Source organism: Hemiscyllium ocellatum, chromosome 5 (genome assembly GCF_020745735.1).
Source record: "Hemiscyllium ocellatum isolate sHemOce1 chromosome 5, sHemOce1.pat.X.cur, whole genome shotgun sequence".
NCBI lineage: Eukaryota > Metazoa > Chordata > Chondrichthyes > Orectolobiformes > Hemiscylliidae > Hemiscyllium > Hemiscyllium ocellatum.
Genome location: NC_083405.1, coordinates 70063150 through 70078786, shown reverse-complemented (window position 1 = coordinate 70078786; position 15637 = coordinate 70063150). Strand labels below are relative to the sequence as shown.

The window sequence follows — 15637 nt, the reverse complement described above, 5'->3', positions numbered from 1 at the left end:
TTACATATTGAAAAAGACCTGGATTGTTTGTTTAGTCTCTCATCTTTTTGAACGACCATACTGGTTTCACTTCTTTCACATGTAAACCCCAGAACTTTTTTTAAAAGTTACATTCTCAAGTGAACTTAAAACAATAGGTGCCATGTCAGCCCAGATAATGCATTGAAGGTGTAAGCTGCCCTGTGTGAGCCTGTCTGGCCCCAATGTTCAGACTGATTCTATTCCTAAAAAAAGGACTTACAGAAACTTACGTGGATTCATGCAGGTTTTTTAGCAAAATAACATGTAATTCTGCAAGTACAAATCCACCCCATAATCGTGTGTGTATGTCTGTGCACATGGGTGTATGTCTGAGGGGTTTGTGAGAGAAGGAGTATGTGCTCTCACAGACACTCATATCACACACGCACACACACACACACACACACACACACACACACCCCTTTTTAAATGCCTTTTTTAAAAAATAGAATCAGTTTGCTATAAATTCTGTGTCTTATGATCTTATAATCCACAACGTCTTGATAAAGGAGCAATGCTCCAAAATTAGTGTTTCCAAATAAACCTGTTGAATGATAACCTGGTGTAGGATGATTTTTAACTTTGTACACCCCAGTCCAACACCAGTACCTCCCCAAATCTTGAAATTTGATGGCATTGACATCATTGTATTCCTCCACTGTCAACATACCAAAAGACCAAAAACTGAACTGCACCAGCCACCTAAATACTGCGGCTGCATGTGCAGGTCAGCGGCTGAGAATTCTGTGATTAATAACTCGCCTCTTGATTCTCCAAGTTTGTCTATCTTCAACTAGGCACAAATCAGAAATAAAATTGAAAACACTTCACTTGTCAGGATGAGTGCAGTTCCAATGTCAGTCAAGAAGCTTGTTACCATTCAGGACAAAGAAACCTGCTTCATTGACACCTCCTTAATACCTTTAATATTTGTGACCTTCAGCACAATGCAGTGTGATAGCTGTGGGGATCATCTATAAGATGCATTGTAACAATTCCCCAAAGTTTCTTTGACAGTAGTTCCCAAATGTGTGATCTTTACCATCTAGATGTTCAACAGCAGCATATGAATGGGTACACCACCAATGGCAAATGACCCTCAAAACCATGCCCTATCCTATTGGAGAACAACCATCATTCACTCTTTGTTATTGGTCAAGATTTTAGACCTGTTTCCTTCATTGGGTGTTGGTTTATATACGCACCACAGACAGCAACATTTCAAGAAGGCAGCTCAATTTCTCCAGGACAGTTTGGGATGAGCAATGCATTCTGAGCCTAGTCAGCTACACCCACATCCCAACAGTTAATTTAAGAAAATAAAAATAATTCTCCAGAGCTATTTTATTAACCAAGTGAGTTGACTGTCTGCTATGGATACTTGCTTATCCATCGCTGCGCTTGAAACGTGGTGGTGATCTGTCTTCTTAAAGTCCTTGTGGTATAGATCCATACAAGATATTGCCATGGAGGGAGTTCTAGTGTTTTGATGGGTGGCAATGAAGGAGTATTGATATAGTTCCAAATCAGAATGATATGTGAATTTGAGAGAAACATTCAGCATTTCCAAGTGCCTGTTGCCCTTATTCTTCATGGAAGTAAAAGTTTCAAAAGGTACTGTTCAAGTAAAAAAATGCTAGACATGTTGTAGTTAAAATTTAATATGAAGCGTTTTGAAAGGGATCGTGAGCAAAAGCAATACTCGGTACAAGCATAAAGAGTACGCAGCAACAGATACTGAGTGTACAACCACAAATGCTTCAAGGTGCCAAGATAATTATATTAAGGCTGTTGAAAAATGAACAGGTAGTATGAATTTTTACATAGAGGTATTAATCATTAGCTTAAGTGTTATGTTCTCGTCAATACAAAGCTCTTTAGATATGATATAAAAGCCTTATGATATGCCTCACGTTTTAGCAATGTACAGAGATGAGTGACTTTAATAATGTGGAGAGACCAGAGAAGTTGTTTGTTCTCCCTAGAACAAGGAAGGTTTAGGGGAGAGTTTTATGATGAGTTTGATAGAATAAATATAGAGGAGCTGTTTTCACTGCAATAGTTAGTAGCATTTCAGGTAAATGATAAAATAATCAGGAGACTGATAAGGAAACAGTGAGCCGTTAGTATTTTAAATGCCTCCCTTGAAATGGGGTTGGATACAGTTTCAATAGACTTGGAAAGGCTAGAAGAGTGAGCAAAGAAGTGGCAGATGCTGTATTGTTTGGCAAAGTGTGAGGGTATGCACTTTGGTTGGAAGAACAGAGGTGGAGACTATTTTCTGAATTGGACAAGACTTTGGAAATCTGAAGCACAAAGGGACTTCAGAATTCTCTTCAGATTAATATGCAAAATCAGTTGGCAGTTTGAGAGGGCTAGAATACAAGAGCAGGGATATATTACTGAGGGTGTATTATGCTGTGGTCACACCGCATTTGCAATATTCTGCACAGTTTTGGCCCCATATCTAAGGAAGGATGTGCTGACCTTGGAGGGGGTCCACAGGAGGTTCAGAAGAATAATCCTGGGAATAAAGGGGTTGTTATATGAGGAGAGGTTGAAGACTGGGTCTGTACACGATGGAGTTCAGAAGAATGAGGGAGGATCTCATTGAAAATTACAGAAGACTGAGAGACCTGGATAGGGTAGATGTGAAGAAGATGATTTCACGAGTAGGAGAGACTAGCACCTGAGGACATAGCCTCAATGTGAAGGAACAGTCCTTTAGAACTGAGATGAGGAGGAATTTCTTCAGCCAGAGAGTGAACATGTGGAACTCATTGCTGCTGAAAGCTGTGCAAGGCAAGTCATTGAGTGTTTTTAAGGCAGAGATAGAGAGGTGCTTGACTATTCAGGGAATCGAAGGTTATGAGGATTAGACAGGAAAATGAGGTTGAGGAATATATCAGCCTTGATCAAATGGCAGAGCAGACTTGATGGGCCAAATGCCTAATTTTGTTCCTATATCTGATTGAATCAAGTTTTGAAAGGGAATACAGTTATTGAACTATGAGGAAAGAGAGAAGTTGAACCAGGTTTTCTGTCCTTTTAAAGAAGGTCAAAAATCACATGACACTAGGTTATAGGCCAATGGCTTTATTTGAAAATACTAGATTTTGGAGCAGTGCTCCTTCATTGGGCACTAGCAGCACTCTGAAAGCTAGTGTTTACAAATAAAGCCATTGGCCTATAACCTGGTGTCATGTGATTTTTGATCTTGTTGAACTTAGACCCACACTAACACCTCCACATCCTTTTAAAAAGCCAGCAATGAGGCCAAATGGCCGCCTCCAAAATTGTATGATGCAGTAAAAAAAGATGGGGGAGAGCAGGGAAATGGAATTAGTGCCTGCATGGCAGGTCTGGTACTGGGCTTTAATTTCTATAATTCCAAGTGCATAATGGACAAAATTTTGATCAATTATCCCAAACGTATCTTGGCTTAAGTGATGATCTAAAAGCAAATGATGTACTAAAGCAAGCTCTGCAATGTATAATGTGCAGTGGCAGAATACTGCAATCTAACCAATGTGTAAAGAAGAATCTTGTTGGACTGTGGACATATTAACAGCAGTATAGCTATAGCTCAGGTTTTGTTTCGTAAATAGATGTTGAAAAACATTAGGTAAACTACTTGGGTATTAAACACAGAAAATATGTTTAATGATCTCAAGATAAAAAAACTAGTGTTTTTACCCACAGGCTTCCCATTAACCAATGTGTTTGTTTCTCAGTACGTGACACACTATGGTCAAGGCCACAGTTAATGCAAAACATTGCTTGAAAGCTCCTAGTTTTCGTATTTGCATCAATTTGCTAGTGTGAGTCTTGTTGATGACTAACCAACGCAAGCATTAAAAAAATCCACATGAATACACATGACAGGCAATTTGTAAAGCTAAAGTGGGTTCTGCTGAATAAATAAATGGTGAAAGGTATGAATTAACAGAGAAAAATACTTACATTAAAGAATGCATCATACTATCAGCACACAAAAATAATTAATGTTTTTTATGTTATGTTTATTGTTTATACTTTGGCCTTTTTTTTATTAGAAGTTCAGAATTTTACTAAAATGATATAATTCCAATGCTGTTTTGCCTTCCTGCATGATAATGTCCTAATGATGGAGGTATCTAAACTCAACAGACAACAGAAGCCTTACTGCTGAATTGTCCTATTAAACTTAAGATTTTATTTTTAGTAATTCCTGTGCCTTATTTCTTTCCATTCTGAATTTGAGGTTTTTGAGTTTAAGGAAATGTTGTCTGTCTCTATGAAGAGAAAATCTACACACTGTTTGGCAGAAACTCAAATGGATTTCTTGGAAGACTGAAACACAGAAATTCTATTTCAGTGGATTTCTCAGAAGTTTATTTATTGCTGATTAGCACAACAGTGACTTTTTAAGTGAATTAGGTATCCAGCTGAGAAAAACAAAATGTTATTCGACTCTCTTTACAGTACTCTTTACTACTGATTTACTAAAAGCTGCATGATGTAAAGCAGAAAGATTGTCCATCAATATTTTTGATTAGTTGTATGCAGTATATGCATTTGTATTATGGTATAGGTTTATATAGAATCTGCATTTTTTAATGCCAATAAAATTGATATTCCTTGTATCAATCAAAAATTAAGAAAGTTCAACAACATCATTGCTTTATTTGTCTGTGGGTTGTTCTCATCAAGTTGATATTACCGTCTGAAATATGCCTAATGGCGTAAAGTTTTAAACTGCCAAACAAATGCTACAAGTCGACATCCATGAAATTTCGTGAGAGCAATGTTCATGATTGCCTGTCAGAATGGAAACTATTTTCAGATTTTTATTCCAGTAATGAGTTAAGTTCTTCAAAGTATGGATGTTTTCTGCTAAGAATTATGGAATTAATAGCGGTTTCTAAACCAAATTCTGACATTTGGTCTTAATATCCTGACTTTAACAGTCTGACTCCAGACCCTGATCCTTCAGAAATGTCCCTGACCTGAGACATTAATTCAGTTTCTTTCTCCATAGTTACTGACTGATCTGCTGCATATTTTTGTTTTTATTTCAGGGTCACAGCATCCATAGTATTTTGTTTTCTCATCAATGAAATAGGGGTTGAGTTGCAAACTCTGGATATTCTTTGGAATATATATGATACACGGCAATTTTTATTAATGGACATCCCTGTTTATTCTCAGCTTTTTCAGTTGAATGTTTTTCCATTAAATATGGACACACTTATCAGGTAGAGGTATACACCGAGATCCTTCTAGAAATAACATTTTATCTAGAGCTCAGCAATCCACATGGGGAAGAAAGTAATTGTATTATCTTTCTGATGTGTTCTCCCACTGGTCTATGCTTGTGAACATATTGTTCTTAGAGTAATATGAGAGGCAGTGTTCTGTGTGATCCACAGACTGCAGAGATTCAGAGAGGATCTATTAGTGCACCTGTCAGGCTTCTTGTGAATTGAGTCAGAAACACTAGGTTTTATTGAATTTGAGCCATATTTGGTTTGATTCAGACTATTTTAAACTTCATCTGTTCTTTAAACAAAATGATTTTTTTATTACACAAAAAGGCATTGTATTTTACATGGAGCATCCAAAGTTTATTTTGTGCATTGATTGTTAGGTTCACGAAGGAGTCTTCTAATAGACTTAGGTTATTTTTTGCTTGACATTTTATTTCTGCTGGCGTTTTACCTCAGCCCTATTTATTTTAAGGGATTCGAGGAACTTTGCAGGACAAGGAACTTTTGCATACAGTGAATGCAATTTTAAGTTGCTATTTATAATAATATTCCTCAATATAGAATACCCTTGGGTATTAGGACACTGCTCACATTAATATGATCTCTCTATTTTGGTGGATCTGATTCGCATGTTGTCAGCTATACCATCTAAGATTGTGTAATTAAATATATTTCGTAAATCTGAAAAAGTTTTGATGAATTTTGATAAAACAATTTAGTTTCAAACAGAGCATTAAGTACACAGCTAGCTTTTGTGTTAATAATATTGCTTTCCTTCAAATTTCAAAAGAAAATGAACAAAACTACCAAATACTATAAACATGCAAAGAAAGAAATAATGGCTGCATCTTACTTTACACTTAATAGCATATTAGCAAAGTAATTGCTTCAGAGGATTGTCCAGTGAATTTTGGGGAATTAAGAGGCACTCCTGTTTTGCTAATTTCCAGAACTTGTTGAGGAATTTATGTTGCTTCACTGTTTGCATCTTGGTCTTAGCCTCTTCATTATTTAATGGTTTTGAACATTAATTGTGCATTTAAGGTTGGAACAGAAAGTTTTCAATGTTGCTTTCAATGATGTGATAATTTTTAATGCATTCCAGGCAACTCTAGGGGGATAAAAAACTAATTTAAAGTGTCTAATTTCAGTTCTGTATGCAGTAAATTGTTGCTACTTGTGTCGATTGCTCCTGCAACTGTAGGGCCACACTAACCCACCATGCATCAGCAATGCCTGGGACATCACTGTGGAGGAGCCAGTATTGGACTAGGTTGGGCAAACTTTATAAATCACACAACACCAGGTTATAGTCCATCAGGTTTACTTGGAAGCACTGGCTTTTGGAACACTGCTCCTTCATCAGGTGGTGCGGACTTCACGCTATGCAACAATGCAAAGTGGTCGAGCAGAGGCTGATAGCCAAGTTTGGTACCCACGAGGATGGTGGTCAAGAGTGTGGTGCTGGAAAAGCACAGCAGGTTAGGCTACATCTGAGGAGCAGTAGAGTTGATGTTTTGGGCAAGAGCCCTTCATCGGGAAACCAGGATTCCTGATGAAGGGTTCTTGCCTGAAATGTTGATTCTCTTGCTCCTCAGATGCTGCCTGACCTGCTGCTCTTTTCCAGAATGACATTTTGGACTCTGATCTCCAGTATCTGCAGTCCTCACTTTCACCCATGAGGATGGCCTCAACCGGGACCTTGGGTTCATGTCACACTACTGGTGACCTCACTACATTATATACTCTTTCATTCTCACATACGCAGACACACGCACGCACACATACACAGACACTCTCTCATACACGTGTTCTCCCTCATACACACACACATATACCTCCCCCCCACAAACTCTCACCCTCTCACAGGCTTACACTCCAATACACCCACATACATGCTTTACCAAGCGTTCACACATGCAAACACATACTCTCTCATGCACTCACATTCACATGCACACACTCTCTCTTTGCAGATACATTCTAATGCACGCAGTCAATACATGTAATATTTTGTAAATAGAAACCAGTCTGATTGGGTTACAGCCAGACTCTGACCTCACACCTTTAATGCATTGTCTGAGCTGAGATGTCACGTTTTGGTATAAAATCTTACATTATCTCAAGAAGGTGACTTCAAAAAAGCTCTGGGATTTACATATTAATGAGCCGAAACATTCTAAAAGATGAAAGACTTAACAACAATCCAGGTTTGTTCAATATATCATTTCAGTTGCGTGACACTGTAATCTTTTGTTATAAATTCTGTGTATTATGGTCTTATTCTCTACAACCACCTGATGAAGGAGCAGTGTTCCGAAAGCTAGTGCTTCCAGATAAACCTGTTGGACTATAACCTGGTATTGTGTGATTTTTAACTTTGGAACATTACTGCCAGTGATGTTACAGTGAGCTGTGTGCATCAAGGAATCGGAGCAAGAATACGAATGTTGTTCTACTGTTTTAAAAGAATTCGAGTCATAGGATCATGATTTGTTTACTACTTGACTTCTTATGCTTATCCACACCATTCTTGATCCATCACTGCTTTCCTGTCACTTACTTTTGCCTCACTGTTCTCAAGAGTGAGCAAGCAAGCTGGCTTGTGGAAGATTGATAGTGGGGGGATGGGGGGGAGGGGGTGTGGGCTGTGAGGGGAATGTGTAAGATGGGGAAGTGAATGCCAAGAAAGGAGCAGCCAGCGAGATAATAAGGGCGCTGATGAACAGCATACCGAGGGAAGAACATGGACCACTGAGTGTAACAATGAGTATAGTAATTGGGAGAATTCAGTGTAAGTGAGAGCACTGGGCACAAAGGATGCTGGGTAGAGTTGTAGGCGGAAAAATGTGGCATGAGTTTTTGTGCATCAATGGGTCCACACATGCGCATATCAATGAGTTGGCAGTGGCTTCCAACTCAAGATGCACATCGATGCCAATGTTGATGCTGACCCCCTCTGCTTTGGCAGATAATACTGTGATTATTGTGAGAGAATTTACTAATTTCTCATTTCTCAGTTTTGGAACTTTTCTTATCTTGATTACTCTTTTTAACCTTATTTCAGATTAAATTCATCCATTCTAATTAGTATTTCTCTGTCATTTCTTTAGTTTCTTTGTCAATCTTTAATCTCCTCAGTTAAGAAAAGAGATGGTGGGTTCCACCCTTTACTGAATTGCCGGCTGCTCGGTTGCTCTCACCACTTCATTAACATACTGGTATCTTCAGCTGATATGTTACAAATTGTTTGAAATGAAGGAGAAAGACAAGCCAGCAAAGTATGCCTCAAAAATCATCACTACAGTTTGGTCTGATCCATTGAGATCAACATGAGCTGGGCTGTTTTTTTCCCATTGGATCTAAGGGATGGATTGGCCTTTTTTTGTGTTAGAAAGTTGCTCCCAATGGAAGCTGAACAGAGTTTTGCATTTTACTTTGGGTGAAGCCATAGATGGAATGGAGACAAGTTTCAAACATTCCTGGCAGCCATCATTGAGGATGCTGCTTGTCCTAAAAGAAGAGAAATTGTGCCTGTGCATGGAACTGCATGACAGGGTTCTGATATGCTCTGGGGAGCCGAGGGCTATCATGATGGAAAAGAGGAAAGTCCTCTAACACTAAGTCTATTGCAAGCCGCCTCTTTGTTCAGCATCATCTCTCAATAACTGAAGGTGTAGCTGTTTATCAGCGGATCGCACCAGGTAGCAGACCTACCATTCTGAGCAAATGATGTCCCAATTAGTAGTGATCTTGAAGGACAGTTCAATATTGGTGAAGAGGACCTGTTATCTATATCATACACCTGTCTGCAGTGTCTGGGGATTGCCACAGAGCACTGTGACCATCTGTCTATGGAGACCATACGGTCTCCTCGACCACCACCCCTTCCAAATCTCACTGTGTCTACCTTAAGATCCTGTGTCTCCTTCTCTTTTATGCCCCTCGTCCCTCTCAACAATCTTCCTGACACCCAGTATTCTGCTTCTTCTGTATAGAATATAGTTCCACACCTCCAGTGCCTTCAGTCTCTGCAGGTGCAGCAACCAATACCTATTGCGGGTATCCTTATACCCAGATGGAGTCCAAGCAGTGGAACATATTGTTCTGATGCTCGTAAAATGCTAGGAGATGCTAAGGGGATGAGAAGCCCTTGAAGTGGTAAGGTTATTAATCCTGGCACTGCCCTTGACCTGTGATAGAGTTTTAACTGCAAAGGGTGGAAGCCTTTTAAACATCCAAAGCCGTTTATCTCTCCTTTAAAATTCTGACCACCTCTCACAACCTTCCTCTTCTCTATGTAGCTAGTCTGAAATCCAGGAATTGCTGAACTCCAACCACCTCTCAAAAAAAAAACAACCTGCTAGGAATAATGAGCCCAGAATAATTGACCTTGGCTCATTAATTGGAGGAGGTCTTTACCAAAGCCTGTCCCTCCCCTGTCCTTGGAAACAGATTTAGCTGAAAGCAGAGAGCTCCAATCGTGCAATGCCACAGCCAGTTTTTGTTTTTGATCCCAGCGTAGTTCCCCTCCAGAGAGGGAGCTGGGAAAATCCAGTGTCTGTCTTCTCAATGATATAATCCTAATTCAACAGTTTACATATAAACCTCAGCATTTACCAAGCATTCTAACAGCAAAGCTGAATCGAAGGGAATAGTTACACTTACCCGCTTTCAGGAAAGTTGGTGAGATGTGCTAAACCACAACAAAAGAAAACAGACTGTAGCATCAAATAAATCTGCATGAGTCTGCTTCCAAATCATTTTATTTTCATTCTCTTTATTTATTTCTTGTTCACGTATCATTGTAAGTTTTGGTCCTACAAACATAGAAACACAATAGGAATCTCAAGTGTTAGAATTACTGGGGAACAATAGAGAGATGGAGTGAATTAAAATAAATTTTTAAAAACCTGCCTGACAACAACTTTTTGTCGAAAGGTACAGTGGTTTTCCCCTCAGAAGCCCATCCACTCAGTTGGTACAAAATTGACAGGAAGCTCATCCATCTTATCTAAACATTTTGCGAACCCAAGGCCTGTGATTCATACTCTCATTCATCTCATGGGAAGCCCAGTGAAAACGCTGAGTTACTGACCCAGCAAGCTTATTCACCTCATGAGTTGTCTTTTTCTGCCCATCAGTGAAGTTACTCAGGCTGTAAGTCGTGTAATGTACCAAATTATTAATAATCTTTAGATGTAATTGTACTATTACAGGTCTGTAGCTGAAGCCACTGAAGTTGATCTCAACATGCGTGTGGGTCTGCATACAGGGAGAGTACTGTGTGGGGTCTTGGGTCTCCGCAAGTGGCAATATGATGTGTGGTCCAATGATGTTACATTGGCAAATGTAATGGAAGCTGGTGGTCTCCCCGGGTAAGTGACATTTTTACTTCAGCTTTATGTAGAAAGATTATAAATCACTTCTAGGTAAGTACTAGCTGGCAGATGAATGGCAAGACAATTTAATTCAAGCTCCTAAACACTTTTGTATTGCTTAATAAATATAGTTTGCAATTAATGTCAGGATTTACATTCAGTTTCAAATCAACGGCTGTGAAATTTCAGTTGCGCCTTTCCTGCCATCCCATTCCGATGTTTTCATTTTTTTTTGTTTTTCTTTTTTTTTCTCCCTATATTAATATTTACTCCCATTTCCTTCTGATTGTCTTAGAAGAAAATTGAAATGAGAATGCATGGACTACTCTGGGGTAGGCTTTCCTCTAAGCTTGAAATTATAAACATGCTTCTGAAAGGCTGAATCAGGACTTCGGAAAATGTTATGTAATGAAAACATTTTCCACTCCACTTTTCTGGGTGTTTGGTGCAAGTCTCAGTGGTTGATAAATACTCATCAGGTTTGAACCAAGCAATGATTAGGTTTCAACGGACCTCTTTGAAACATACTTTGTGGTCTGATTTTTAGTACTACGTTGCATAAAATGTTGCATAAATATTCCAGAAGTCTTTCTCAAGCTGCCTTGTGGACCCACAAAACCAGAAGAAATGTAATATGTTATTTGCCATTTAAGGCCCATTTCCCAGCCAGTTGATTTTGTTTTCGTAGTGTAGGGGAAAGTAAGTTTCAGATAGGATGCCTAGCAGGTTAATCTGTTTGGACTGTAGGCCCTGATTCCAAAAAAAAGCCCTTCTGTCTTCTAAGATCTGCCTCAGATGCTATCTTCTCACTTTAATGAGTGTATCCTGACCTCTGCCTCTCATACCAGCTCCTCGTCAGCCTTGTCTCCTGGCCATCCTGAGATTCTAACTGTCCTGGTTAATTCAGAAGTCTTAGCATTGGCCATCACTCAGGGATGAGGAAGCTGCCGCCCAGACAGACTTCATGGCAGTTTTTTGGGGTTGGACGTTCCTCACCAGATGGGGGTAGAAGGCTCAATTTGATCCACTAGCAATTGGCTGCAGGGAATACATCTCATAGGCATTTTTTGCCATGCATGGGCAATAAAACTCACCACTTACGAAATCCTACCTTTGATGTTTTTTTCAAGAATGAAGGAATTCAATTCTTTGAATTAATTTCACTATTCAGTTTGATTATGTTTAATCATGAGTCAATTCCATTTAACTGCCTTGGTTTAATATGACTTGATAGCATTTACTAATAAAAATTGATTGATGTCGGAAATTTCATTTTATCCATGCAATATGTTTTAATAGAGAGTTCTAGATTCCCAATATCCTTTTGTATGAAGAAATATTTTCTCATTTTGAAATATCCAACGTCTAGTTTCACACTTGTATCACTTTTTCTGAATTGGCTGAACAGAGGAAATTTCTCCATATCAAATTCCATTGTCGCTTTAAAGTTAGACTTCGCCTCAACTTTCTGAATGCAAGGGATTTCAAGCCAGATGTGTGCATGGGAGTGGGATGAGTGGTGGCGAGGCTGAGAGGATGGGTGGAAGTGGGACCCGAACCCAGTGCTCCTGGCTCAGAGGTAGGGGCACTACTACAAGAATTGTAAGTTATTTTGAGTGCTGGAATATGAGGCATGAGTGGTGGATTGCAAAATGGGTTAGGTGGGAGGGGGAATGTCGGTGGCCAGGCGGAGTGCCAAAGAGAGGCTATCATCCAGAGGGCTACTGTAGGTTGGGAGGTTGCTCCTGTGGTGCGCCCACTGAAATACCTAACACCCCTTTTCATTCATTCTAATCTGGTAAGCAGTTGGGTTTTAAAAAAATCCTTCTAATTCTGTAGAATCCAGCAGGTCAGACAGCACCTTTGGAGAGAGAAACAGAGTTAACTTTTCAAGTCCAATTTGATCAGTCAAAGAATTTTCCTCTTAGACCAATCTCCCACTCAATTTCAGATTCATGTCACAAGACTGCTACCTATTATATTGGCTTTTATTGTTTGCCAATTGCCTGTTGTGTGGAATCTTATCGAAGATTATGGAAACAACATCCATAGACACTATCTACTGTGTTAAATGACAGCCTCAAAAATCCAGGAAGGCAAGTCTGAACCTTCACAAATCCATGCTGACTTTTTCAACAGCTCGTTCTTGACCAAGAACCCAGTAACTCTGTTCCTTGTCATAGATTCCAAAAATATCACTGAAGTTAATAATAATCTGATGAAGCTATTGTTATTGATGCATTTGTTGCAATAGCTTCTGCTCAGATATTTGTGCCACTGTGCCCTCTCCTTGTCTGAGTCTAAGGGGCTAATTGATTCACACTGGTAAAGGAAAGCCACAAGTGAGTTTTAATGAGAAAAAGGTTCTTGTTTTAAACAAGGTGGAGTTTATTGTGTGATAGCAATCAGGTACAATAACTTTAGTAACATAAACATTGCTATAAACACCATGCGGAGACCAAAGATCTCAGTCTTCACTCTACAAGGTCCTACACTGTTAGAAGCAATTAAAAACTCCTGAGCTCCTAAACTCAAAATGCTCTGCTCAGTCCCTGTTTAGATAAGGTCACCAATTTATTGTCATTTGCAGCTTTTATATGTACCGTAGTAGACAGGCAGGAGTCTGGAAGAACATAACAAGCCAGGCTGCATTAGGAGGTGGAGAAGTTGACATTTCAGGTCTAACCCTTCTTCAGCACTCGGGGTGGATGTGTGGCTAGCTGTAGATAAAAGGGTTGGTGGGGGCAGGGTTGTGAAGTGGGTATAGGTAAAAACAGGTATGATTTGGTTGGTCAATGGGAGGTATGAATCTGGTAGGTGGCTGGGACGAATGGAAGGGAGGGGAGGGGCTGGGAAGGGAGTCAGGGGTGGGAAGAGAGATTATTTTGAAATTAGAAAACTCAATATTGAGTCGACCAGGGTGTAGGCAATCCAGGCAGAAGACGAGGCGTTATTCCTCCAATTTGCGGTTTGCTTCATGGTGGGCAATGGAGGAAGCCAAGGGTGCGCATGTTGGAGAGGGAGTGGGCAGGGGAAATAAAATGAGTGGTGACTGGGAGGTCAGGTCAGCCTTTATGGGCCTGGCTGAGATGTTCAGTGAGCTGTTCCCTCAGTTCACGTTTGGTCTCCCTGATGTAGAGACCACATCAGGAGCACCAAATGTAGTAAACTAGGTTGGAAGAGAGATAGGTGAATTTCTGTCTCACCTGGAAGGACCATCTGGGGCCTGGATGGAGGTGAGGGGGTGTGGTGGTGGTGTACTGGCTAGTTTTGTACCATGACAAAATTAAGCAGGTGTTGGCATTTTCCACAAGCTGAGATTCTGCTTTCTGACTGATCATGCCCAATCATATTGTTTTGTTTGGGACAGTCTGCAATGGGGTGCTGCACCTAGAAGCAGCACCGAAGCACAATCACGGGTGACAAAGTTTTCAGCACAGAGGCTAATTCATCCTGTCTCAGGCCCAATGATTGACCCACCTCCTGTGCCATCTTGGTGCAGTCAGACTAAGAATAAGGTCCTAATTGAATTAGGTCATCACAAAATCTCAACACATGGCTGAACTTTGGCCTATGAGTATCTACGATTAATGCTGTAATTTGTTACCTCTGTAAGAATTAGTTTAATATGAAAAGACATTCAGTGAACTCTCAACCCATTGCTGGATCCAGTGCTTCTCAGAATTTTGTTTTATTGATTCAGGAAATATGGCTTTGCAATCTGGACCAGCATTTATTGCCATCTGTCATTTTCCTTGAGAGGGTGCCAGAGCTGCTGCCTTGAACTATATTAGATTGAACTATGTGTGAGTAGGCACTGTGCCGTTAGGAAGGGAATTCCAGGATTTTGACCCAATGACACCGAAAGTGTGGTGATATATTTCCAAACCAGAATGTTGACTTGCAGGCGGCGTTTTTCCCATCAATCTGTTCCCCTTGTCGTTCTAGATGGAAGTGGTCATGGGGTTGGAAGGTGCAGACTGAGGAACCTTGATGAATTTCATCAGTATGTCTTATAGGTGGTACGCATAGCAGATATTGGGCATCATTGAAGGTAGGAATGGATGGTTATGACTCGAAATGGTGCCAATCAAGCAGACTGGTGTGTCCTAGATGGTATCAAACTTCTTGAATGTTGGGGCTGCACCCATCCAGGCAAGTGGTGAGTATTCCATCTCACTCTTGACTTGTGCCTTTGCAGATGATGGACAGGCTTGTGTGACTCGAGTAGATTCCAAACATCTGACCTGCTCTTGTAACCACAGCTTTTAGTTCAATTTGGTTCAGCTTTCAGTCGATGGTAACTCCTTGGAAGTTGATAATAGGGGGATTCAGGGATGGTAATACCATTAAAGTCAAGGGCTGATGGTTAGATTCGATTTTTAGTCATTGCCAAGAACTCATGCGTTGTGAATCTTATTTGCCCGTTTTCAACCCAAGCCTGGATATCATCCAGTTTTTGCTGCATTTGGACATGGTGTTTTAGTATCTGAGGTGTCATGAATGGTGCTGAACATTGTGTAAACATCAGTGAGCATCCCCACTTCTGACCTTATGATAGAGGGAAGGTTATTGATGAAGCAGCTAAAGATGGTTGGTGAAGAGCTCCTGCAGAGATGTTCTGGACCTTGTCTAATGTTTATCCAATAGAGGCAATGCAAAAGCCTACCACCTTGCAATATTTTCAAAATATTGACCTCTTGCTGCATTAGTGAGTGCACTGGTTTGGACAAGCTTTCATACTCCATATGACTCCTAATTCGTTAACTCACTGCTTCAGCGGTTTTAATAAAGCATTCACGACTCCTCAGATACTTCAAAGACAACAAGATCTGTTCAATATCCAGGCTTGGGCCGATAATTTTGCACTACATAAATGCCAGGCAATGACCATCTCCAGCAAAAGATAATCTAACCATGGCTTCTTGACATTTAATGGCATTACCATCACTCAATACACCATTATTGATATCCTGGGAATTACCA

The 15637-nt window shown here is 40.1% G+C and overlaps 1 protein-coding gene across 1 annotated transcript in view; it reads left to right on the top strand.

The window, feature by feature from the left end:
• The window catches only part of LOC132816069 (adenylate cyclase type 1-like), a 294971-nt gene that overhangs the window by 175732 nt on the left and 103602 nt on the right, over positions 1-15637 (top strand). Inside the window, exon 6 of the mRNA XM_060825498.1 lies at positions 10490-10648. Coding sequence (XP_060681481.1) covers positions 10490-10648 — 159 coding nt within the window. The remainder of the gene's footprint in view (positions 1-10489; positions 10649-15637) is intronic.